The sequence below is a fragment of the Muscardinus avellanarius genome (assembly GCF_963383645.1).
Source record: "Muscardinus avellanarius genome assembly, chromosome: 5".
Classification (NCBI taxonomy): Eukaryota; Metazoa; Chordata; class Mammalia; order Rodentia; family Gliridae; genus Muscardinus; species Muscardinus avellanarius.
The window spans coordinates 72059030-72087017 of NC_137790.1; the positions used below are offsets into that span (position 1 = coordinate 72059030).

The 27988-nt window shown below is 39.9% G+C and overlaps 1 protein-coding gene across 1 annotated transcript in view; it reads right to left on the reverse strand.

Moving 5' to 3' along the window:
• Positions 1 to 4665, reverse strand: part of KPNA1 (karyopherin subunit alpha 1) — a gene marked incomplete at both ends in the record, with an annotated part of 40383 nt that extends 35718 nt beyond the window's left edge. Inside the window, one exon of the mRNA XM_080696861.1 lies at positions 4537 to 4665. Coding sequence (XP_080552987.1) covers positions 4537 to 4665 — 129 coding nt within the window. The remainder of the gene's footprint in view (positions 1 to 4536) is intronic.
• Between the last annotated feature and the right edge of the window lie 23323 nt (positions 4666 to 27988).

Consider the following 27988-nt stretch of genomic DNA (forward strand, 5'->3'; position numbering starts at 1 on the left):
AAGAGACTCTATCTCCAAATAAATAAAAAATAGGTCGGGAAGTGTAGCATGTAGCCTGGAAGTAGAAGGGTTCCATCCCCAGTACCACCAAAAAAAAAAAAAAAAAAAAAAAAAGATAAAAAGAGCCCGGCATGGTGGCACACACTTGTAATCCCAGCATTCGGGAGGCTGAGACCAGAGGATCATGGTTTGCGGACACCCTCAGCTACTTAGTGAGGCCCTCCATAACTTAGTGAGACCCTGTTTCAAAATAAAGAATACAGAATAGGGCAAGCGGTATAGCTCAGAGGTCGAATACCCCTGAGTTCTACCCCCAATCCTGCAAAAAAAAAGACACAACTTTAAGAGACAGAAAAGTATCAGAACCAGTCTTGAATATAATACAGATGCTAGAATTTTCCAACTGGAAAAATTAAAATCATGATTAATATGCTAAGGGCTCTAATGGATAAAAATAATTCAAAAACAAAGAGGCAAAGTAAGGGAAAGAGATAGAATTCTAAGAACCAAGAAGACATGCAAGTGATCAAAAACACTGCAACAGAAATGGAGAATATCTTATATGTAAGTACAAATATGTAACAAAAATTCCACTATTATGGTATAATTACATATCCCAATTAAAACTTTGAAAAATTTTAAAAGAATTATGTTGATCTTTAAAGCATTTGGTTTATTAATAGTCCAGATATGGCTATGGAAATAACCTCTGAGCTTGACAACTTTTCACTAGAAATCTTCAAAACTGAAAACCTAAGAGAAAAATACTCAGAATATCCAATAACTGTATGGGACAATTATAAAGGGTGTAATAGAAATATCAGCTGGGTATGGTGGCACACACTTGTCATCCCAGTACTTGGGAGTCTGAAACAGGAGGATAACAGGTGCGCAGCCAGCCTCAGCTGCTTAGTGAGGCTCTCATCAACTAAGTGAGACCCTGTTTCCAAATAAAATATAAAATGGGTCTGGGAGTATAGCCCGGAGGTAGAAAGCCTCTGGGTTCCACCCCCAGTACCACCAAAAACAAACAAACAAACAAAAAAAAAACACAACAGTATGTGTCTTTTGTAGAAGTTGGGAGCCCAAGTACTTAGTAGCAATGTGTTTTATCTCCCTGCCAAGAGCGAAGGTCCACAGCTTTCACTACAGAGAGTGGGTACTGTTGCTCTGAGCGCATCTAGCCCCAGCACTGCGCAGACGAGCACGGCGGCCAGGAGCGCCCTTGGCCAATAAAAAGAGATAAAAGAACACACACACAAGCCACAGGTGAATTATGGGAAAACAAGAAAAGTAATAAATGAACAACTGGCATTTCCAAAAGTGAAAAGAATAAAGAAGAAATATTTAAAGAAGTAACAGCTTAACTTTTGCATAATTAATGAACACCGTTAAGTTCGCTGATCAAAGACACGTAGTAACTCTCAATCACACACAAAAAAAACCCAATACTATAACCAAACTACTCAAAACCAGTCATACAAAGTCCTAAAAGAAAATCTCAAAACCACATGAAAGGCACCAAAAACATACAGTGGAGAAAGGACAGTCTCTTCAATAAATGGTGCTTAGGAAAGCTAGATATCCAAATGTAGAAAAATGAAACAAGACCTCTGTCTCTCACCATGTACAAAATCAACTCAAAGTGCATCACCGACTTAAATGTAAAACCAGAGAAAAACACAGGAGAAGCACTTTCTGTTGGAAAGAAAAGCAAACTTTCTGCCTTTAATATCATATCCCAACAACATAAAAGTTTCTATTCCTGTGCCTTAAAGTTCACAAATCTGCAATTTCTGACTTGCACTAATCTCATCTGTGTATTTTTTTTTATCTCAGACATCATAGTTCTTATATCTACAAGTTCAATTGAGTCTTTGTCTTCCATGTTTCTAACTTAACTTTTTAAAATATAGAATATATAGAATTTTAATGTCACTTACTGCTAAATCTTAAATCTGTCACAGTTTTTTTGTATGCCAGACTCTGTCCATTTTCCCATGTTAAATCTGGGTATTAGCAGGGCATGGTGGTGCACACCTGTAACCCAGGTACTTCAAAGCTAAGACAGGAGGATCACAGGGTCAAGACCAGCTTGAGCAATTTAGCAAGACCGCTTCTATACAAAAAATAAAGGACTGGGGGTGTAGCTCAGAGGTAGAATGCCCCTGGGTTCATTCCTCAGTACAAAGAATAAATAAATAAGTAAATAAATAAATAAATGTATTTTTTGTTCCTAAAAAACAAACACACAACACACACACACACACACACACACACACACACACACACACACACACACACTTTTGGTTTTGTGGTACAGGAAATGGAACCCAGGAACATTCTATCTTTGACCATAAGTTTATCAATTTGATTATTCCAGAAGATTTCTTATAACTAGTAATATCAAGTAAGCCTCCATTAAAAATCACTGTAATTTTTATTAACTTTTTAGCAATACTATATTACTTATACTGAGTCAACAAGACTGTAATTAAAAATATTTTAATAATAAATATAAAGTGTTCCTATTTCTTTATGTGAAAAATTACAAGTACTAGCTTAATCACAATGGCATTAACTAGTAAACTTTTCTTCCTAAAATACTCTAGCTTGGTCAGCCATTGTCAACTGGAAGAGGATGTTTATAGAGTGCAGCCCAGATAACACACATTAAGTTCTAGCCAGCTAGAAGGATGGCCCCCAAAGTTACACATATTTTGTGTGTCCTTGGTAGCATCAATTTCTGTACTACCCTCAAATCTTAACTGTTTAGTTGTCGTAAGCCAATGAATAATCCAGATAAATGACAAAGCAACTGTGGAAAGAAAATCAGTTCTTAAATATATTTGTATTTTCCTGATGTTCACTATTTTACAAATTAAGACATATATTAGTACAGTTGTGGTATTAAGAAGCCTACTTAGTGTATATCAGTTTTGCTCATACAAGAAATCATACAGGAAATTACAAAATTAAAAATTTAAATTGAGGCCAGGCGTGGTGGCACACACTTGTAATCCCAGAATTCGGGAGGCTGAGACCAGAGGATTGCGGTTCAAGGACAGCCTCAGCTACTAAGTGAGACCCTCCACAACTTAGTGAAACCCTGTTTCAAAATAAAAAATAAAGAATTGAGCTGGGGGGTGTAGCTCAGAGGTTGAATGCCTCTAGGTTCCATCCCCAATAGCACACACACACAAAAAAATTTAAATTGAGTAATACTTCAGAAACTTATTAAAACTCTAGTATAATTTCAGATCTCATCCAATGAATATAGTAACCTTCCACCTACATATGTTTTTAGTCAGATGTACATCGTCATACCTGACATATGATATATTAAGTATATATATAGTTTTTTTGCAATACTGGGGATGGAACCCAGGAGTATTTTACTTCCGAGCTACACCCCCAGCCCTGTATTTTATTATTTTGAAACAGGATCTCACTGAGTTGCAAAAGGCCTCACTAAGCAGCTGAGGCTGGCCATGAACTATGATCTTCCTGTCTCAGCCTTCCAAATGCTGGGATTACAAATGTGTGCCACCACACCTGGCTATACTAAGTATATTTTTAGTTTGAAACAGTGTCTCCTTAAGTTGCTACAGGTCTCACAAAATTGTTAAGGCTGATCCTGAACCTGTGATCTCAGCCTCCCAAGTACTGGCTGAGATTGCAGGTATGTACTACCATGCCCATTTATCCTTTTTAAAAAAAATATTTAGCCGGGCGTGGTGGCGCACGCTTGTAATCCCCGCGCTTGGGAGGCAGAGACAGGAGGATCGCGCAGGTTCGAAGCCAGCCGCGCGCGCTGGCTTAGGAGACCCTGTTTCTAAATAAAAATATAAAAATAGGTCTGGGAGTGTAGCCCAGAGGTAGAAGGGCTTCCAGGAACCCCAGTACCACCAAAAAAAAAAAAAAAAAATTATAAAATATTTCAAATTAAAGTTTATAAGAAGCCTTGTTTCCTTGGTCATTTCAGAATTCACTACCACACATGCACAAAATCTTAAGAAAAAGCGGGTGTGGTGGTGCCCACTTGTAATCCAGCGCTTGGGAGGCTGAGACAGGAGGATCGCACAGGTTCGAAGCCAGCCTCAGCTACTTAGTGAGGCTCTCAGCAACTTAGTGAGACCCTGTTTCCAAATAAAATATAAAATAGGTCTGGGAGTATAGCCTGGAGGTAGAAAGCCTCTGGGTTCCACCCCCAGTACCAAAAAAAAAAAAAAAAAAAAAAAAACTTAAGGAAAGAGGTTGCATTTTTAGAAATATAAGATACACTAAAAAAAAAAGTAGGCCAAAATATTAAACAGTGGTTATCTTGAGAAAATAGGAACCTGTGAGACTGCTCCATCTTGTAATCCAATTTTCCTGACTTCCTCTTCCCTATCTCCAAAAAGTGCTGATTTTATAGTAGGGAAAGAGAATATAGATATATTGAACATCATCAGGAGAAAAATAGAAAAGGGTAGTTTCCAGCTTAATATGAATCATTAGCTCTTTACTAGAAGTGAACAAAGACAAAGGATTTACCTGTTCTTCTCTTTTCTGCTTGCGTAACTGCAATCCTTCTTCCTCCCTTCTTCTGCGCATTTCATCAGGATTCAGAGATTTGTTCTTATAACTTTTTAGGCGAAAGTTCTCTTTTCCTGGGGTTGTCATGATTTCTACAAGAGTAGAAAGAGAACAGATGAGTTTACTGTAAAAAGTTAATCTACAAGCTGAGCCTTAAACATAAACATGCCAAGGTGCACCCCGGAGGAATATCAGAAATGACTATTTTTGACAGCTTTTGCTAAAATATAAATTTAACAGTTTTTATTATTTTTATCACCTCAAAAAACAAAAACAAAACAAAATAAAACAAAAAAGCAAATGCAGGCTGGTCCTGGTGGTATATGCCTATAATCCCAAATACTTGGGAGACTGAGAAAGCAGAATCATAGATTGGAAGCCAGCAAGACTGTTTCAAAATAAGAAGTAAAAAGGGCAAGAGGTATAGTTCAGTGGTAGAACCCCTTTGAGTTCAAACCCCAGTACCATACACACACACACACACACACACACACACACACACACACACACACGAGAGCAAGAGCAAGAGCGAGGAACTGTTATCATTTAGCTAGGGTTCTAATTCTAGGCGTGTCATACGCTCAGAATTATATAATATATAATCTTTCATGATTGGCTTCTTCCACTTAGCATAATGTTTTAAAGCTCATTTACACTGCAGCATATATCAGTAGTTCACTTTCTTTTATGGTCAAACAACATTCCGTTTGATACATATGCCAAATTATACTTATCCTTCCATCAGCTGAGACACTGGGCTATTTCTACCTTTTGGCTATTATAAACAATGTTTCTATAAATACTTGTAGACAAGTTTTTGCTCAAATGTTTTCATTTCTCTGCACACATACCTAGGAATAGAATTGCTGAGTTAGCTTTATCACACAAAGAGCTACCCAACTACATTTCCCAAAGTGGCTTTACCATTTTACATTCCCATTAGCAGCATATGAGGGTTGCAATTTCTCTACAATCTTGCCAAAACTTGACTTTTTATTTGATCCATCCTAATGGGTGTAATATCTCACTGTGGTTTTGGTTTGCGATACCCTAATGACTAATAAAGCAGCATCTTTTCATGTGATTTGCTAACTGTATATTTTCAAATACAGCAGTATGCTTTGCAAATGTGTCCTCCAATTCTATAAATTATCTTTCCACTTTTTTTTTCCTTTCTTTTGTGGTACTGGGAATGGAACCCAGGGGGGCATTGTACCTCCAAGCTACACACGCAGCCCTAATTTCGAGTATTTTTATTTTTTGAAACAGGGTCTCACTGAGTTGTGAAGGGCCTAGCTAAGTAGCTGAGGCTGTCCTTGAACCATGATCCTCTGGTCTCTGCTCCGGAATGCAGGGATTAAAAGTGTACACCACCACACCTGGCTCTCTTTACACTTTCTTGATGGTATTCTTTACAGCACAAAAGCTTCTAACTTTGATGAAGTCCAAATCTACTTTTTTTCCTTGTTCAGGCTTCTGATGTCATATCTAAAAATGTTTAACCTTCTCCTTCTAATAATTTTATATAAGTTTACCTCAGATATTTAGTTCTGTGGTTCTTCTTTACTTTTTTAAAATGGTATAAGGGCTCAACTTCATCCTTTGCCTGTGATTACAGTCTTCCTAACAGTGTTTGGTGAAAAGACTATTCTTTCTCCATTCAATGGTCTTGGCATCCGTTATAGGTTACAAGTTTACATCCCCACAAAATCTGTGATGGTTTTAAAGATGAGGCCAATGTGATTAGACCATGATGGCAGAGCCCTCATGAATGGAATTAGTGCTTTTAGAGACCCCAAAGAGTTTGCCTGTCCATTCCGTCATATGAAAAGAAAGCCATCCATGAATCAAAAAGCAGGCTCTCACCAAACACTAACTTATCAGCACCTTAATCCTGGACTTCCCAGCCTCCAAAACTGTGAAGAATACATTTCTGCTGCTATGAGCTAACCAGTCTCTGGTATTTTGTTACAGCTGCCTAGATTGTGAAAGCACTCTTGACAACTAGTTGACCATATGTATACATGGTTTAATTTCTCAATTCTCAACTCTATCCCACTGGCCTATGTGTATTCTTCAGCCAATTTCACTGGCTTAATTACTATTGCCTTTTAATAAGTTTTAGAAAGCGAAGTTTGAGTCTTCCCATTTATTTTTCAAGGTTGTTTTAGCATGTAGATCCCTGAAATTCCACATAAATTTTAGAATCAGTTTGTCAACTCTACAAAGAAATCAGTTAGTTTTCTGATACAAACTGCACTGTTAAATCTTCCAATTCATTAAGATAGGATGTTTTTCTATTCAGATCTTCATTTTTTTTTTTTTTTTTTTTTTTAGGTACTGGGAGTGGAACCCAAGGGCATTCTACCTCTGAACTACATCCCCAGACCTATTTTTTCTTTATTTTGAAACAGGGTCTCACTGAGTTGTGGAGGGCCTAAGTAGCTGAGGCTGTCCAGGAACCATGATCCTCCTGTCTCAGCCTCCCAAATGCTGGGATTACAAACGTGCACCACCACGCCTGGCAGTAAATGGAATTTTAATTTCATTTTCAAATTGTTCATCTCAAATCGAGAGATATGGTTGATTTTGCATATTTATCTTATATCTTACAATCTTGCTGAACTAGTTTATTATTGTGAATACTTTTCTAGTGAATATACAAGATCATATCCTGTGTAAACAGATAGTTTTTCATCTACCTTTCCAATCTTTTTTCCCCCCCAATACTGAGGATTGAACCCAGAGGCATTCTAACTCTGAGCTACATCTCCAGCCCTATTTTTTATTCTTTATTCTCAAACATGGTCTAAGTTGTGGAGGGCCTAAGTAGCTGAGGCTGGCCTTGAAACGGATATCCTCCTGTCTCAGCCTCCCAAGTACTGGGATTACAAGCTTGGGCCACCATACCTGGGCCTTTCCAATCTTGAATTTTTTTTTTTCTTTTTTGGTGGTACTGGAGTTGGTACCCAGGGGCTTTCTACCTCTGGGCTATGCTCCCAGACCTATTATATATTTTACTTGGAAACAGGGTCTCACTCAGTAGCTGAGAGCCTCACTCAGTAGCTGAGGCTGGCTTCGAACCTGTGCGATCCTCCTGTCTTAGCCTCTCAAGCACGGGAATTACAAGCGTGAGCCACCCCGCAATCTTGAAATTCTAATACTTTCTTTTTCTTGCTTAACTTCCCTTGCTAGAACCTTCAATACAAAGTTGAATAGAGAGAAAAGAGCAAATATCTTTGTCTTACTCCTAGGGTCAATCTCTAATACACAAAATATAAATAGAAAGTGTTGAATTATAACAAATACTTTGAAGACAGTTATTGAAATGGTTGTTTTTCTTCAGTGACTATTAAATATAGTGAGTTATATTAATGAACTTCCTAATACTGAATAATTCTTGATTTTTGCGATACAACACAGCTGTTCGTGGTGTAGCACCCTTTTTCAATTCTATCTGCTGATGTTTTCTTTTTTTGTGTGGTACTGGGGGTCTGGGCTACACTCTCAGACCTATTTTATATTTTATTTTGAAACAGGGTCTAAGTTGCTGAGAGCCTCACTAAATAGCTGACTACACTGGCTTTAAAGCTGTGCAATCCTCCTGTCTCTGCCTCCCATAAAGTACTGGGATTACAAACATGTGGCTTATCTGATGTTTTCTTAAAGATTTTTACACCAAGCTGGGTGTGGTGGCACATGCCTGTAATCTAATAGAAGGCTGAGAGAGGAGGATCTAAGGTAGAAGCCAGTCTCAGCAAATTAGCAAGACCCTGTTTCAAAATAGAAAATAAAAAGGGCAAGTCAGAGATATAGCTCAAAAGATTTCTACACCAATATCCATGACCAATATTGTTTAGCTTCTTCTTTTTGCATGCAAAGAAAAAATTGCATTTGTCATGTTGAAAGCTTTCTGAAAAAACACATGGGTATGAGGGGGAAAAACACATGGGTATGTATGCTTGCAAGGAAAAGGATCCGAGTCTACTCACTCAGTTTTTCTGTGAACCTAAAACCCTATTTTTTTTTTTTTTTTTTACGGTACTGGGGGTGGAACCCAGGAGTATTATTTATTAAATTTTAAAATGTCAGCAATTACAACTCAAAATAATTTTTATAATAATTTTATATATAATAGTTTTTAGTTTTATATTATCGACCAGTTGGATCATACAAATGTAACCAACATTTATTATGAAATTGTGATCCTACTATTGGAAACTTCTTTGAAATTGACTTTTCCTATATCAAGTATCCCTCAATGAAGAGAACTTCCTGTACCATAGTAGCTAGGAGTAGCTATCCTTAACTTTCCAAAAGTCATTTAACTACTCTGAGACTGAGTTTTACATTTATAAAATTTTCACGTCTTGCTGGGCGTGGTGGCGCACAATTGTAATCTCCGTGCTTGGGAGGTGGAGACAGGAGGATCGCACAGGTTTGAAGAGAGCCTTGCTGGCTTTAAGAGACCCTATTTCCAAATAAAAAAATATAAAAATAGGTCTGGGAGTGTAGCCCGGGGGTAGAAGGGTTTCCAGGAACCCTGGTACCACCAAAAAAAAAAAAGAAAAAGAGAGAAAAAATTAATGTCCTGTTTGGTTTCTATATATTGAGAACTAAATAATCTTTAATCTCTGAATTTGTTGTTGCATATTTTGATTTTTATGACAAATACTTTGGATCAGTCTCAGAAAATAAAATAAAAATGTTGTTATTTGGATAATTTTTCTCTTATTAGTATGTATTTTTAAAATTCTTTAATGGCTAAAAATCAGCCATGTGGGAAAGACAACACGAACAGCAACAACTCTTCTCTCATTCCCTTATCATGTCTGGTGAATTACATAACTATTTTTTTTTATTCTAAAACAAAATAAAAGATCCTTTACATCACGGAAATTTTTGAAATAACAGGAAAAATTGAAGAAAACAATGACCTATTAAAGACATTCAACATTTAATCACTATTATTTTCAGTCTTCCCCATGTATTTGTCAATTTATTGTATACAAGATATGTTCTCAAAGCATTGATAATTCCAGTGCCAATGATGCATACAGCCTACTTTAACAAATATGTTTCTCCCTGAGTATTTAATTTATACAAGCAGATTATTATAAAACAAGACATGGGTTTTTTGCATAATTTTAAATATGAACTTTTGTGTGTGTGTGTGTGGTACTGGGGTTTCTGGAAGCCCTTCTATCTCTGGGCTACACTCCCAGACCTATTTTATTTTTGAAACAGGGTCTTATAAGCCAGCGCGGCTGGCTTCGAACCTGCGCGATCCTCCTGTTTCCGCCTCCCAAGCACGGGGATTACAAGCGTGCGCCACCAAGCCCGGCTTGAATATGAACTTTAAGTTATTTTTTATAATGTGCTTTTATTGGTACATTATAATCTCACATGATAATGCAAATTTTGTTGACAATGACATATATGTACACAGCACGTGGTACTCCCTCAACTCCCCCATTCTCTCCCTTTTAATACAGAGTACTGAAATTGATGGTGGTATATTCACATATGTATACATAGTCGATGGTAGTATTTCCATTAATGAACCAGTCTTCCTCCTTCCTTTCCCCTTAGACCACCTCCCTGGCTCCACTGAGGTTTCTCCTCCATTATCTGGAGTCCCTCTAGTATCCCAATTACTCACTAGTTTGTACGTATTAGAGAAAACACATGACCATTCACTTTCTGTGATTGGCTAATCTCAATAACAATGTTCTCTAGGTCTTTCCATCTTCTTGCAAATGATGTAATTTTGTTGTTATTTCTGAGTATAGTTCCATTGTGTATATTTCCCATAATTTTGTAATGGATTTTGCTGTTGATGGACACTTAAGCTGGTTCCATAACTTGGCTATTGTGTTGCTATGAATATGAGTATGCATATATTACTGTAATTCTCTGGTTTCAACTCCTTTGTAAAGATACCCAAGAGTAGTATAAATGGATTAAACCCTTCTTTAAGCTGGGTGTGGTGGCGCACGCTTGTAATCCTAGCATTTGGGAGGCTGGCTGAGACCAGAGGATTGCTGTTCACAGACAGCCTCAGCTACATCATCATCATCATCATTATTATTATTATTATTGCATTATATTCATACATCATCATGGGATTTAAAAAAAAACGTGTAGACATACATGCACACATCAACCAGTCAGCCCCTGCCCAATCCCCACCACATTTCCTCCCCAACCCTTCTTCCCATGCTTGGTTTAGTGGCTAATATCTATAATGTTTAAGAACACATCATGTGCTTTAGAGTGTTTCCTCCCCCACCCCATCCCCTCAGTTAGGTTGCCTTGTTTGCTCCTCTACGGGATCTCCTTTTTTCACCTGGAGTTCCTCCTATGACCCATTTCACCTTAGCTTTCACATGTTAGGGAAAGCATCTGATTTCTTTCTTTTTGTGACTGACTAATCTCGCTTAGCATGTCTTCCAGTTCCATCCATTTCCCCGAAAATGACGTAACTGTATTTTTTTTATGGCTGAGTAAAATTCCATTTGTGTACATATCCCACAGTTTTGTAATGCATTCATCCATTGATGGACAACTTGGCTGGTTCCAGAGCTTGGCCATGGTGAATTGTGCAACTATGAACATAGATACGCACGCATTAGTTTGGTAGTTTGGATTGTTTTCTTTTGGATAAATACCCAGAAGTGTTACTACTGGGTCAAATGGTAAATCTGTTCCCATTCTGAGGATCCTCCATACTGTTTTCCAAAGTGGTTGCACTAATTTGCAATCCCACCAACAATGTTTTAGGGTTCCCACTTCTCCACATCCTCGCCAGCATTTGTTGTTGTTTGTGTTTTGAATGATTGCCATTCTAGTTGGAGTTAGGTGAAATCTCAGGATGGTTTTGATTTGCATCTCTCTGATTGCCAATGATGTTGAACATTTTTTCATGCATTTATTGGTCATTTGAATTTTTTCTTTTGTGAAGTGTCTATTAAGCCTCAGCTACTTAGTGAGGCCCCCCACAACTTAGTGAGACCCTGTTTCAAAATAAAGAATGAAAAATAGGGCAGGGGATGTAGCTCAGAGGTCGAATGCCCCTGGGTTCTATTCCCAGACCCGCAAAGATAAATAAATAAATAAATAAATAAATAAATAAATAAATCCCTTCTTTTAAAGAAAAAAATTCCCATGTATATAGACTTAAAAACATAGATACAAAACCATAAAGAAAGCTTTATGAAAAAAACATGCTTCAACTATCCTTCCCAAGAGTCTAACCAGTCTAACCAAGAGATATGAAGCAGACATTAGATACCTGGAATTTTGTGGGAAATTTTTCTTTTAAACCATTAATTCCTATATGCACCTAAAGTTGAAACTCAATATAAAGGAATAAATTGTTGTAAAACAGCACATAATACAGCTGCAAAAGGCAGAAATTGTAGAGCTTTAATGACAAAGGAAAAAAATTCTAGTTAAGTCTATGATACAAGGAATAACAAAGCAATAGTATTTAAAAATTTGGCTTATCCTAATCAAATGTTTTAGAATATCATATAAGCCATTAATTAAACTTTTTAAGTTATTGTCAATAACTTTTCAAAATACTGAGGACCCAGAGACCTTTAAAAATTAAAAGCATTATGCCTCATCTTAATCATATTTTTCTGGGGAAACTAAGCAAAAAAAAAAAAAAAAAAAGGCAATAAACTTAAAACAAGACGCAAAATTCCTAGTGGCAAAATAGAGATACATGGTGTTCTTTCAAAAGGAGATTCCCTACTTTTGCTTTCATATCCATTTAGTCAATTATCAAATGTTGCTTATCCTACCCAAAGTGTCTCACTTAATCTGTTACTGTCAATTCCACTGCCACCAGACTGTTCAGGTGCTTCTCATCCTATGCTTAGATAACTGTATCCACTCAAAACCACCCCTCCTAACCTCAGACTCTGTTCATTTATCCTTCCACAGCTCTCAGGTTAACCTCAATACTTTTATTACTACATTATTTCATTATATAAAAACCTACAATGCCTAGGCATGAAGGCACCACATATAATCCCAGTACGTGAAAGACAGACAGGAGAATTCGGGTTCCAGGTCATCCTCAGTAACTTAGTGAGGCTCACAGTGACCTTGTCTGTCTGTCTTTCTTTCTTCTCTCTCTTTCTTTCCTTCCTCCCTTCTTTTTGTGGCACTGGGGTGGAACCCAGAGGCTTTCTACCTCCAGGCTATATTCCCAGATCTATTTATATTTTATTTGGAAACAGGGTCTCACTAAGTTGCTGAGAGCCTCACTAAGTAGCTGAGGCTGGCTTCGAACCTGTGTGATCCTCCTGTTTCAGCCTCCCAAGTGCAGGGATTACAAGTGTGTGCCACCACGCCCGGCTCAAGACTCTGTTTCAAAACAAAAAATTTAAAAAAAGATTGGGGGTATAGCTTGGAGTAGAATACCCCTAGATTTGATCTACCAGTACTAAAAAAAAAAAAAAAAAAAAAAAAAAAAATCAATAAAAACCCTGAAATATCTTTGCCACTTTTCAGACTGAGCTTGAATTCCTTTGTCCTATAAGATCCCTTTGTCTCCATTCTATCAACACCATCTCCAGTGTCAGTCAATGTATACCCCAAACAGCTATACCTCAGAGGGGGTTTTTAATAGACTATACATTTTTGCTATTTTTATTATCTTTAAGACAAGACATTATATATTTACAATGTTAATTCAGCCTATCACACGAAGTCAGCAAGTCTCAAACACATTTTGAATGTTTATAATATTTAACTACAAAAGTTTTTGTGAAATCATGAAGAACAATCTTAATTCCATTATGTAAATCATACATAATTTTATTCAAAATGAGATGTGCATTTAATATTGACAACTAAAACCACTAGAAAGTATAATTGCAAAATAAGCTAAGGATTTAATTATAAACCCTTTTAGAACCTATAAAACAAATGATCAAATGATATTTTACTAGAAAAGTAGAGAACTCTGAATTACCCAGAGTAGTATCGATAAAATACAAACGGATGCACACTGCCACCTAGCAAGAGGCTTCACAGACTGAAGAACCCCATGTACCTCTGAAGATAAGAGTGCGGACTGGGGCTAAAAACTAGGTTATAGCCAGGCATGATGGCTTACCACCTGAAGCTGAGACAAGAGGACGGCAGGTTCCAGGTCAGCCTCAGCAACTTAGCAAGACAGTTTCAGAATTTTTAAAAATGAAAAGGGGTTGGGAGCCAGTATACATATACTTTTATACACACACGTACATACAAAGAGAGAGAGTGTACACATAGGAAGGAAGGAAGAAAGAAAGGAGAGAGTGAGCGAGCGCGCGCGCAAGCAAGCTCAAGCTGGACAGGGTGGCACATGTCTGTAAATTCTAGTTCTGGGGGATTTCAAGCTCATGACCAGCCTCAGCAACCCTCAGCAAACTCCTGAGACCATTTCAGCAAAGAGGAGGACACAGAAACAACACAGGACCTGAGAGTATAGCTCCAATATAGAATGCATCTGGGTTCAAGGGTTCAATCCCCAGTAAAACACACACACACACCCCTTTGGGTTCAATCCCAGTACCACACACACAAAATGATACTCCAGTACAGGTGAAAGGAGTGAGGTAGCATAATTAATAGTTAAGAGCCTCAGTTACTTTTCTAAAAGTTCTCAAAACATGGCAGCCATATCCTCCATGCAAGAGACTGAAGACTCGCTTGGGGAAACTGACCAGTCCAAAAGAAAAAAATCTCTAAGTGTGTTCTTCCTAAAATAGCCACCAGCTATGTTGTTTACCCTTCAATATGTCATATCTTCCAATTCAGTTTTTGGTTCTTTACTCTTAAATATGAATGGACAACCTTAAGATTGCCAGACATCTAGGCAAAGTCTCTAGAGAGAAAAAAAAAAAAAAAAACACAGCAAAGGACATATAAAAATTTGGAGGAAACAAGAGTTATAACCCCCCTCAACTATCATTAGCATTCTCAGAAAGATTATAGCATCTACGAAATATAAAGACATTTTAACATAAGACTAAGTGCTAAGAAAATGATAATACGGTTAGAAATTAAAATTTCAACAATAGGGCTGGAACACTAAGGAAATCTCTGTAAACAAAAAGACTAAGAGATGGAAGATAGGAGGGAAAAGAAAAAAAATTAAAATCACCTAAGAGTTCTTAATATCCAAATAATATAAATTCCAAGACAGAAGAAAATGTTCATGAGGAAGAGATGATTAAAAAAACAACAAAAAAAATTGCAGTGGGCGTGGTGGTACACCCTTGTAACCCCAGTACTTGGGAGGTTGAGGCAGGAGGATTGCAAGTTCATGTCCAGCATCAGCAACTCAGCAAGGCTGTCTTAAACTTTAAAAATAAACCTTGCTGGGCATGGTGGCACATGCTTGTAATCCCAGTACTTGGGAAGCTGAGACAGAAGTACTGCAGGTTCATGGCCAGCCTCAGCTACGTAGTGAGGCCCTCCATAACTTGGTGAGATCTTGTTTCAAAATAAAGAATAAAAAAATAGGGCTGGGAGTGTAGCTCGGAAATAGAATGCCCCTGGGTTCAATCCCCAGTACCAAAAAAAGTAAAAATAAATAAAATAAAATAAAATAAAGCTGGGTGTTAGTGGCACATGCACTTGTACTTGGGAGGCTGAGACAAGAGGATTACAGGTTCAAGGCCAGCCTCAGCAATTGTTATAAAATAAAAAATAAAATAGGACTTGGGTGTGGCTCAGAGGTAGAATGTTTCTGGGTTCAACATTCAGTACCAAAAAAACAAAAACCCCAAAACAAACAAAATAGGGCTGGGTATAACTCAAAGGTAGAATGTCCCTTGTTTCAATCCCCAGTACGCCTCCCCTCAAAACCTTGCACCAAATTTAGAATTTCCATTCAATGAAAGATACCACGAACAAAATGAACAGAAAGACAGGTTTAGAGAAGATATTTTTCAAGTCTAAAACCAATAGATCATTCAAAATTCAACTTCCACAAAAAACTTCAACATACCAAAAGATAGAAACCCCAAATAGAGTAAAGACAATTACCCAAGATCCATTCAGTTCTCTTTCTCATCTTCTTCACCCCTGTTGGTACCCCAAATTCCCCCACACCAGGGACACAGCTAGATACTCCCTTGGTTACCCCCACTACTGTCCCCCCAATGCTTGTTGCAGTCCTGTTGTTCTGGAGACTCCTGCATATTTGAAAAAGAAAGCAGGCAGCAAGGAAGGCCTCATCTGTTCACTGCCTGCAGCTCAGTGAGCAGAAGCAGAAACCAGAGCTCCTGACCCAAAACAGACAATTACCAAAAAGAAAAATCTGAACGGATCCAAAAAAGTGCTAATCAGGGAATGGTGAAACACCTTATATCCATCAGACCAACAAAATAGAAAGATAGAAATAAATATGGACAAATATGTGGGCAAACAAGAACCCTTCTGTTATTACAAGTAAGTACATAAACAAATTTCCTCATTTTATGCTCCAAAAATCACATTCCCGGGAATATAATCCAGAAAACTTCTCACATGGGTTCATAAGGATGTCCAAATAAAGGATATTTGTGATGGTGGAAAAGCAACTTAGAAGTCAATTATTAGGGAACAAAAAGACAGACAGACACACAGAAACACACACATTCACACACATAACAAAGATCCACAATGTTGAATTAAAAAAAGCAAGAACCAGGACAAGGTCTATAACACAATACAGAACTATACACACATACGCCCCATTAACATACTTTGCAGTGGCTCATACATAATCAATGAATGTATCAATTAATTCTACAGAAAGGAGTAACAGAAGTAGGGCTCGCCAGCTATAGTAGTGCATGCTTGTAATCCCAGCATCTGAGAGGCTGAGACAAGATTGCAGTTCACAGCCAGCCTTAAGCTACTTAGTGAGACCCTTTGCAACCCAGTGAGACCCTGTTTCAAAATAAAGAATAAAAAATAGGGCTGGGGTGTAGCTCGGAGGTAGAATGCCCCTGGATTCCACCCCCAGTACCGCAAAAGAAACAAAAAATATTTTATACCTAGTTAAAATTACTGATCAAGTGTGAAGATAAAACAGTCATGCAATATTTCAGAAAGTTTGGGTTTCTTTTTTGTTATGGTACTGGGGCTTCAACCCAGGGACATTCTACCTCCAAGCTTCCCTCCTAGGCCTTACTCCCATGTATCATGTCTCAAGATATCTACTATGAGAGCCGGGCATGGTGGCGCACGCTTGTAATCCCAGCATTCGGGAGGCTGAGACCCAGAGGATTGCGAACAGCCTCAGCTACTTAGTGAGGGCTTCTGCAACTTAGTGAGACTTGGTTTCAAAAAAAAAAAAAAAAAAAAAAAAAGATAAAAAAAATAGGGCAGGGGGTGTAGCTGAGAGGTTGACTGCCTCTGGGTTCCATCCCCAGACACACACACACACACACACACACACACACACACACACACACACACACACGAATAAACTAAGAAAAAAATATGGGAAACAGGGAATCCAGTACAGGAGAAAAGCAAAGAGAAAAGGATGATGTTTAAGACGTTCCAAGATAACTGAAACAAGCACTCAAAGCAACCAATTCAGACTGCATTAAGAGGATAAAGGGGTTCAGGATAGCTATCTCAAGAAATGAAAAAATACATATGTTAACTCCTAGAAAAACATAAATTAAGAAGAAATTATACCATAATATTCTTAATAGTTGTGAATATTTACATAGTTATAATACTGTAAGTACTGATTATTGACTTAATATTAACACCTATAGGGGAGGGGCGGTGTGTATATATCTGAGCAAGGCAGATACATATGGAATATCTTGCCTAGAGGAAAATCAATAGATAATGTTTAAAATGGCTGTTATCAGTCAGGCATGGTGGCTCACGCTTGTAATACCAGTGTGCTTGGGAGGCTGAGACAGGAGGATCACACAGGTTCAAAGCCAGCCTCAGCTACTTGTCTCTCGGCAACTTAGTGAGACACTGTTCCCAAATAAAAAACAAAATAGGTCTGGGAGTACAGCCTGAAGGTAGAAAAAACCCTGGGTTCCACACCCAGTACCCCCCCACACACACAGGCTATATGAAGAAATATCATTTAAAGTACAGAGGTTCAGCCAGACATGGTGTCAAAAGCCTGCAATCCTAGTACTTGGGAGGCTGAGACAAGGTTGAAGATTCAAGATCAACTGTGGCAACTTAGTGAGGCCCTGTTTCAAAAAAAAAAAAAAATAGGGATAACCTCATAACTCAAAGGTAGAATTCCCTTGAGTTCAATCCCCAAGTTTCCAAGCTTTTTAGATTATTTTTCTGATTTTTTTTAATATACCTTAGTGCATTGTAGTCTCACATTATATTGAAGTTAACAGTGATAGGGACATACATACTCAAGAGGTGCAGAGATTGGGACAAGAAAAAGATTTCAGGTTATTTTTCTAATTTAAAAGCTTTATTTTTTAAATGGTGATGAAACAAGAACTCAATCTTCAAATGTTCGTACACCAGACCTTTACAGTAACATTTCACTACGTTAAACTACAACTAGTTTTTTCTGATGGAAAAGTGAACTGTTAGCCAGGGGTGGCAGTACAGGCCTGTAATCCTAGTACTTGGGAGGACAGAGACAAGAGGATTGCAGGTTAAGATAGCCTCAGCAACTAAAGTGAGGCCCTCTCAAGTCAGTTTGACCCTGTTTCAAAATAACCCCAGCATTCGGGGAGGCTGAGACTGGAGGATTGTGGTTCGCGGATAGCCTCAGCTACTAAGTGTGGCCCTTGGCAACTAAGTGAGACCCTGCTTCAAAATTAGAAAGAATAAAAAAATAGGGCCGGGGGTGTCACTTGGGGGTAGAATGCCCCAGGTTCCATCCCCAGTACTGCAAAAAATTAAAAATTAAAAATTATAAAAAATAAAATAGGGCTAGGGGTGTCACTTGAAGGTAGAATCCTCTTGGGTTCAATCTCCAGTACTAAAAATAAAAAGCAAACAGTTAATAAAACCAAGCTTTAATGATTGACATGAACAAAGTACAAACTGCCCTATGTTTAAATCCCAGCTCCACCATTTATTCTATGAAGTAGGGCAAGTTACCTAATCACCCTGCATATGTAACCACCTCCTCAAAGAGGTTCTGCAAGGATAATTATGTGAAGCTTCAGATGTAGAGCTTGATCCATCAATAGATGTTAGTCTGTGACTCTTATGGTTCCCCAGCTACAAACCCCCTTTCTGACCCCAAACTGCCTTGTTGGTCACAGAGCACAGTGACACATGGACAACTCAGCACATATCCCTCTTCATGCTAGAAAATCAAACATGATGAGTAAGCAGACTTATCTTTGTATATGAAGGGCAGCATTATTCCTGTTATGTGAAGGAGATTATCCCCATTATCTACATTCTGGATTATTGCCTGCTCTCAAGAATTGTCCCAACTAGTTTACAACACTAGGACATAATCATTTTTTTCACTTATGTCTGTTTTATAGGGTTGTTAACACCTTTAAAAAACAAAGTGTACGTTCCATCTGTCTTCACCACCTCAACATTTTTTAATGCAACCCAATCTGGCCTCCATTTAGCCTGGGACCACCTCCTACTTGTGGAACAAGGGAAGAAAAAAAAAAAATCAATCCAAACCAGTCAATTGAATTGTTTACCATTTCCAATGTTTCATTCCTTTATTATAACTAAATTCATAATCCCTACAGAATACAAAGATATCTTAAAACAAGGAGAGTAATAGGGGATTATCTTTATCACTAGGTCATCCATCTTTACTTGTATGGCCAAAGGTCTCAGTTGCTTTTATACACACTATTAATACTTCTAAAAACAACCTGACAGACTTAAAAGCATAGACAAAATAAAGCATTAAGGCTTATTCTATCACTAACTCAACACACACTATGCTCAAACACTGGAGATGAAAGGATAAGATACAATCCTAGTAAAAGGACAAAAGAATTGAGAACAACAAAAAGTCTAGGAAACAAGACAGGTATGATGGTACATGCCTATAATAACTATACTTGGAAGACCAAGAGAGAGGGATCACAGGTTAGCAGCCAGCCTCAGTAATTTAGCAAGACTTTTAGCAACATAGAGAGACCATGTTTCAAAGTAAAACAGGATGAAGTTGTAGCTCAAAGGGAGGAGAATGTCCCTGGGTTCAATTTCCAGTAGAGTACCAAAAAAGGTCCAAGAAACAAATTATAGCAATTTCAGACTATCTGGTATAATTCATAACATAGGTGAGACCAAGGAAAACTACAAAAATTGAACACATTATGAGATAAACAAGACAACTTAGAAAACAAAAATGTCAAACTGGGCATGGTGGTACAAGCTTCCTCCCAGCATTTGGGAGGCTGAGAAAGGAGGATCCGGCTTCACAGGCAGCCTCGGCTACTTAGTGAGGCCCTTACAACTCAGTAAGACCATTTTCAAAATAAAGAATAAGTTGGGTGTGGTGGCACATGCTTGTAACCCCAGCATTTGGGAGGCTAAGATGCGAAGATCATGGTTTGTAGCCAGCCTCAGCTACTTAGGCCCTTTGCAACTCAGTGAGACCCTGTTTCAAAATAAAGAATAAAAAATAGGGCTGGGGGTATAGCTCTGAGATAGAATGATCACATATACACATTATGCAGTGCAATCCAAAACTAATTTTTAAAATTTTATTATTATTATTTTTTGTGGTACTAGAGATGGAACCCAGGGGCTTTCTACATCCGGGCTACACTCCCAGACCTATTTTATATTTTATTTGGAAACAGGGGTTCACTAAGTTGCTGAGAGCCTCACTAAGTAGCTGAGGCTGGCTTCAAACCTGTGCGAACCTCCTGTCTCAGCCTCCCTAGCACAGGGGATTACAAGTGTGCGCCACCACACCCGGCCAAAAATAAGTTTTTTAAGAAGCTGGGCATGGTGGTGCATGCCCATAATCCCAGTACTTGGGAGGTGTGACAGAAGGATCAGTTTGGAAGCCAGCCTCAGCAACTTACCCAGCCTCTCAGCAATTTAGCAAGACCATTTCCATGTAAAAAATAAGATAGGGCTGAGTGTGTAGCGTGGAGGTAAAATGCCCCTGAGTTCAATCCCCAGCAACCCCTCCCACACAAACATTATTTCAGTAAGAATACAACAAAGCTTATTCTCTTCTTTTTCCAAAAATTAAATTTTAATCTCTCTGATCTTTAAGATACAGAGAGGACACCAGGTACATTGTCACAGGCCTGTGATCCCAGTACTTAGGAGGTTGAGCCAGGAGGATCACAAGTTGAAGGCCAGCTTAGGCAACATCATGAGACTCAGTTTCAAAATAAGCTAAATATGAATCTGTGCACATGTATAATCCTACTACTTGGGAAGCTGAGATTGGGATGTGGGCGTAGCTCAAAGGTAGAAAGCCCATGGGTTCAATCCTCAGTACCCCTCTCCACACACAAACCACCACTAACACCAAACAAAACCAGAGGAAGGAATAACGTGTGGATTTCTTCCAAAATAACACAAATGCAAGAATTAAGGGGAAAAAATGTCAAGAATAAGCTTCGACAAGATAAGCCTTTTCCAGGTGTGGTGGCGCAAGGCTGCAATCCCCGCGCTTGGGAGGCTGAGACAGGAGGATCACACAGGTTCGAAGCCAGCCTCTGCTACTTAGGCTCTCAGCAACTTAGTAAGACCATTTCCAAATAAAATATAAAATATGTCTGGAAGTATAACCTAGAGATAGAAAGCACCTGGGTTCCACCCCCAGTACCACAAAAAAAAAAAAAAAAAAAAAAGAAAAGAGAAGAAAAGAAGAGAAAAAGAATAAGCCTTACCAAGAGAGGAAGGAAATTATCATTTACTGCTAACAAAATTTTGAAGGAACTGTTTAAGGAAGCAGGGAGCGGTGGCGACACACCTGTAATCCCAGTACTTGGGAGATTGTAGATTCCAGGCCAGCCTCAGAAACTTAGACCCTGTTTCCAAATAAAATGAGCTGGGTGTGTAGCTTGGAGTACAATTCCCCTGGGTTCAAACCCTAGTACCAAAGAAAGGAAAAGGGAAAAAACAAAAAAAGAAAACGATGAAACAGTGATATTAGCAGCATAGTTTAGAAAAAAAAATATTACGCGCGACTGTTACTGTTTGCCAAATGTGGACTGAAGCCTTGAAAATCGCCTGCTTTGAAGATGTTTAAAAGAGGAATAAGAAACACTTCCATTCGACCCTAAGACATTCTTTCCTAGACCTCCCGGACTCCAGTCATCCTTCGGTTTTCTCCTCCCATTTTGAGACTAATCAAAGCTGTTTTCCGTCACATCACCGCTTACACACGCTCGGTGCAGACCAAGTTCGGTCATTCCTATAATTACCACACCCCCGTCAGCCGCTCCAGGCCCCAGTTGTTATGACATCTGTAAACTGCGGCCGCCCGTCGCCGTGTACACACTCACACGCACACGCGCGCGCACGCACACCCTCCTCACGCCGGCGCCGGCCGGGGGCACTAACTTGTGAATTCCCAGCCTTGCCCTTCCTGCTGGTCAGGGTTTTGGCGCGCCGGCCCCGCTCCTCCGCCCGCCGCCCTCGGCGCAGGCTCGGCGCCGCCTCCGCTCGGCGCGGCCTGTGCGCCGCCGTCCCCGCCCGCCGGCCTCCCCGCCCCCACGCCGCCGTTAGCACCGCCGGCCGCGGCAGCGGGCGCCGCCCGGGCCCCGAGCTCGAGCGGCGACGGCGCCCTCGCTCCCGGCCTCGGGGCCCGCCGCGGACGGCCCGGACGCGCCGCCGGAGGGGGAGGGGCTGCGGCGCGGGCCCCCGCTCACCGGCTCCAGGCCACCGCTCCCGGCGCCGCTGCTAGGGTGAGGCGCTCGCTCGCTCCTCGTCCGCCGCACCTCTCCCCCGCACAACCTTCGGGAGCCGGCCCGCGTCTCGGCGGCGCTCAACAGGCCTGGCTCTCCGCCGCCGCGCACCGAGCAGCGAGACCCAGCTCAGCCGGCGTGCGCACTGCGCCTGCGTGCGGGAGCCGCCCTGCGCCTGCGCGCGCGCCCCCGCCGCCCGCCGCGGAGGCTGCCGGGAGATGTAGTCTTCCAAAGGACCTTCCCACCGGGGACGAGTGGGAGGGCGGAGCCTGGCGCGGTGGCAAACCCTGAAATCCTAGTACTTGGGAGGCTGAGACAGGAAAATCACAAGTTCGAGGCCAGCCTCCGCAGTTTAATGAGGCCCTTAACAGAAGAGTTTAGTGTTTCAAGATTTTAAAAAGTAGTTTAACAAGGGCTGTGGATGTAGCTCAGAGGTAGAATTCCCCTAGGTTTAATCCCTAGTACCAAAAAAAAAAAAAAAAAAAAAAAGATGAAATTCCTCGCAGGAGGGAAATGGAATAGTGGCTTCAAAAAGGTCTCTGGGGATGTAGCTCAGAGGTAGAATTCCCCTAGGTTTAATCTCTAGTACAAAAAAAATTTATTTAGGGGAGGGAAATGGATACTATTGTGGTTTGCTTAATCAGTTTAAAACACAAACCAAGAAGCAAGGTGAAGAAGCTGGCATACAGTGATGCATTCATCCGTGTAGGAAAAGGGACAGAGGACCATGCTAACTCAATTCTACATTATACTGTGGCTGGAGGCTCGATCCCGAAGACAAAGGAACACTGTGACTGAAGTTGGGAAAACAGGGGACTTTGTTCACTAGGGAAGGCCCAGAAAGCAAGTCTTCGGATCTGAGGCTCAAACACAAGTTCTTTATACATTTGGTCACTTAATTGCAGAGAGGATGGAGGGGTGAGAGATTTGTTACACTTCAAGATACAGAAACAGAATAGCCATTAACATTATATATATATTCCTTCTCTCTCTTTCTCTTGCTTTTTCTCTGTCTCTCTCTCTCATTTGTCTTCTGTCTTGTCTCAAAAGTGTCCTAGGGAGACTCTGCGGTCATATTGTTGTTGTTGGTGGTGGTGGGGCTGGTTCATACCTCCTGAACTGTTTAGGGAGGAAACTGCTTTGTTCATATCTGAGGAGGGCTATGCTGTCTGCTTGTTAACAGCTGGTGGGGAAAGATGTGAAGGAGTTTTTATTCTTTCAATATTATTTCTAGATTTTCTTTCTTTTTTGTGTGTGATATCAGGATTAAATCCAGGGGCATTCTACCTCCAAGCTGTACCCCCAACCCAATTTTTTAAATTCTTTTTTGAAACAGGGTCTCACAAAGTTGCAGAGGGCCTCACAAGTTGCTGAGGCTGGCGGAGAAGCTGCAGTCCTCCTGTCTCAGCCTACTAAGTACTGGGATTACAAGCATGCACCACCATGCCGGGTTTATTTCTAGGTTTCTAGCCAAGAGTAATTTCAGGGCCCCAGCTGGGCTCCTGCCACAAAGCAATGTCTCTCTCTCTCCCTCCCCCCTCCCTCTCTCCTTCCTGTGTCAGGAGTACCCCACTGATAATGTGTTTATTAGGATCAGAATTGAGTTTGAGCAAGGGGCTGGGGAAAGAAAAGGCATTCTATGGGAGAGATTGAGAGGCAAGAATTCCTAACCACAGCAAGGCTGAGAACAGATTGATTACCTTATTCCATCAGGAACTAACATTGATTGTTCAGAGCTGTACTTAATCCTTGTGAAACTTAGTTTATTTGCAGTTCACACATACTCCAAGTAGGGTAAAGTCCTTGAAGGTCCTGGCCAAAAGTCTTGTGTATTTATTACTAGGGCTTCTCCTTTTTGGCAAGGTCTCCTCTGCCCCATGAGGCAGCTAGAAGCTCTGTTCAGTCTTTTAACCACCACTTTAAGCAGCAGCAGTGACCACAGGATTGGAAAAGTGGTGGCAGATGTCAGCCTCACCTCTGAGGGCTTCTCCTTATCTTCCATATCTGACATCCATAAATTCTCACTACCCTGGTACCTTGCACCCACACATCCTCACTACCTTCGGTGCTTCGATATTTTTTCTTTTTTCTCCAGTTTTTCTAAGTGGTGGAAAGCAACTACAGGAAGCCATTACCAGAAGCATAGTTCCTACATAAGTTACCCTTACAAAAATGTTATTATACCATATGCGGTGTTTTATAAGCTAATGTTTCTATATAATTTTGTATTTTGAGAAATTAAATTATAGAGTATGTTTATTATCAAACAATGCTCTTATGAACATTATTGTACATCTATACTGTCTACATGGAATTTCTATATCTTAGGACACCCTATCTCTAATATCATTAGATATGGTAAGCAGAGTTCTAAGATAGCTCCTATGATCTCTGCCTTATGATGTTTCCCTGTATAATCCCACTCTTTGAATGTGGATGTGACATTTGATTACTTCTAGCCAAAAGAATATGGCAAACATGATAGAATGTCACTCCCATAATGACGTTTCATTATATAAGACTTGGTTTCAAGCCAGGCATGGTAGTACATGCTTGTAATCCCAGTACTTGAAAGGCTGAGACAGGAGGATCACAGGTTCAAGCCCAGCCTCCACAACTTAGCCAGGCCTTCCTCAAGGTCTTAGTGAGACCCTGTTTCAATTAAAAAAAAAAAAAAATAGAAGCTGGGCGTGGTGGCGCACACTTGTAATCCCAGCATTTGGGAGGCTGAGACAGGAAGATTGTGGTTCATGGACAGCCTCAGCTACTTAGTGAGGTCCTCTGCAACTCAGTGAGACCCGGTTTCAAAATAAAAAATAAAAAATATGGCAGGAAGTAACAACTCAGAGGTCAAATGCCCCTGGGTTCCATCCCCAGACCCCCCCCCCCCACACACACACAAAAATAGGACTGGGGGTGTAGCTCAGAGGTAGAATGCCCCTGGGTTCAATCCCCAACACCATGCAAAAACAAACAAACAGACAAATAAATATTAAAAAAAAAAACAGGCAAGGTGGTGCACGCTTGTAATCCCAGCATTTGGGAGGCTGAGACCGGAGTATCGCGGTTCGTGGACAGCCTCAGCTACTTAGTGAGGCCCTTTGCAACTTAGTGAGACCCTTTTTCAAAAAAATAAAGAGTAAAAATAGGGCAGGGGGCGTGGCTTGGAGGTCAAATGCCTCTGGGTTCCATCCCCAGACCCGTAATAAACAAACAAACAAACAAACAAACAAATAAATAAAATAGGGCTGAGAGTGTAGCTCAGAGGTAGAATGCCTCTAAGTTCAATCTCCAATACTCAAAAAAGAAAAAAAAAAAAAAGAAAGAGACTGTTTTTGGCAGACTGAAGCTAGAAACTCCCTTGCTGGCCTTTGAAGAAGCAAGCTGTTATATTGTCAACTGCCTATGAAGAAGGCCACATGGCAATGTGGCTAGGACCTTCAGTTGGGAGTCAGTAAGAAATCAGAATTTTCTGAAATAAAATCACAGGAAATGAATTCTGTCAACAGACTGAGAAAACTTAGAAGCAAATTTATTCCCGGTCAAGCTTCCAGATAAGATAGCTTGACCTATACTTTACTGCAGCTTGGAACAACCATTCTGAGCAGAGAATTTGTGGAACAATGTTTATGCTTCTCAGACATGATAAAAGTCTCTTTTTTATTTTATTTTATTGTGGTACTAGGTATTGAACCCAGGGACATTCTATCTCTGAGCTACATACCCAGCCCTATTTTATTTTTTTTATTTTGAAACAAGATCTCACTAAGTCATGGAGGGCCTTACAAGTTGCCGAGGCTGGCCACAAACCTGGGATCTTCCTGTCTCAGACTCCCAAGTACTGGGATTTCAAGCGTGCACCACTACACCTGGCCTAAAACTCTCTTTTCTATATATCCTTGCTAGCATTTGGAAATGTCTAGATTTTTACATTTTTGCCAGCCTAATAGGTGTGGAAATAAATAAAACATTATAAATTGTGAACATATGATATTACTTGAATATAAAATATAAAAGTAGGTATATACTTCAAGTTATATATTCTGATGTATTTCTTTTCTGTTATTTACATAAAATGTTATTTACTTAAATAAAATAGCAATAATAGTAGTTAAAAGTGGCAAGTAGAAATAATTTAAGTACCAATTAAGCAGATAATAGCTATAAAAATATGACAATATTTTTATAATGTTTCTGCTCTCTAATACAACAATTTGTTTTAATTCTTTTTTTTTTTTTTTTTTTTGCAGTACCAAGGATGGAACCCAGGGGCGTTGTACCTCCGAAGTACACCCCAGCCCTATTTTTTATTATTTATTTTGAAACAGGGTTTCACTGAGTTGCAAAGGGCCTCACTAGGTAGCTGAGACTGTCAGCTATTTTAATTCTTATTGCATTTTTAAATTTTGTAGGATATATTATTCTATATTCTTAAGATATATAAATGTGAGATTTTTTTTTTTTTTTTTTTTTTGGTGGTACTGGGGTTCCTGGAAGCCCTTCTACCTCCGGGCTACACTCCCAGACCTATTTTTACATTTTTATATTTGGAAACAGGGTCTCCTAAGCCAGCGTGCGGCTGTCTTCGAACCTGCGCGATCCTCCTGTCTCTGCCTCCCAAGCGCGGGGATTACAAGCGTGCACCACCATGCCCGGCAAAATGTGAGAATCTTTTAAAGAATAATTTGGCTAGGTGCAGCAGTGCACATCCATAAATGTTCATCAGCTACTTGGGAATCTGAGAGAAAGATTGCATGTTTAAAGCCAACCTGGAGCCCGGCTTGGTGGCGCACGCTTGTAATCCCGCGCTTGGGAGGGGGGAGACAGGAGGATAGCACAGGTTTGAAGCCAGCCGTGCTGGCTTAAGAGACCCTGTTTCCAAACAAAAATATAAAATATAGGTCTGGGAGTGTAGCCCGGAGGTAGACGGGCTTCCAGGAACCCCAGTACCATCACCAAAAAAAGAAAAAAAGAAAAGAAAAGAAAAGAAAAAAAGAAAGCCAGCCTGGGCAACTTTGTGAGAACCTGTCTCATAGTAAAATGCTTTTTTTTAAAAGGCTGGAAGCTGGGAGTGGTGGCACATGCTTGTAATCCCAGCGTTTAGGAGGCTGAGACAGGAGGATTATGGTCACGGACAGCCTCAGCTACTTAGTGAGGCCCTTTGCAACTCAGGCCGTGTTTCAAAATAAGGAATAAAAAATAAGGCTGGGGATGTAGTTTGGAGGTAGAGTGTCCCTGCATTCCATCCCCAGTACCGCCAAAAAAAAAAAAAAAAAAAAAAAAAAGTACGGAATGTATCTCCATGGTAGAGCACTCAGGTATGGGCCCTTATCCCCATTACCATAAAAGGGAGGAGAGTAGGAAGAAGAAAGAAGGGTGTAAATACAATAGAATTGTTATAGCTTGAATATGAAATGTGCCCCCAAATTTCAGGCAATGCAGCAGTGTTCTGAGATGAAATAATTGAACCATGAGAGGTCTGATCCATCGATGAATTAATGATTCGAGTGGATTTGCTGGGTGCTAACTGTAGGCAGGCGGGGTGTGGC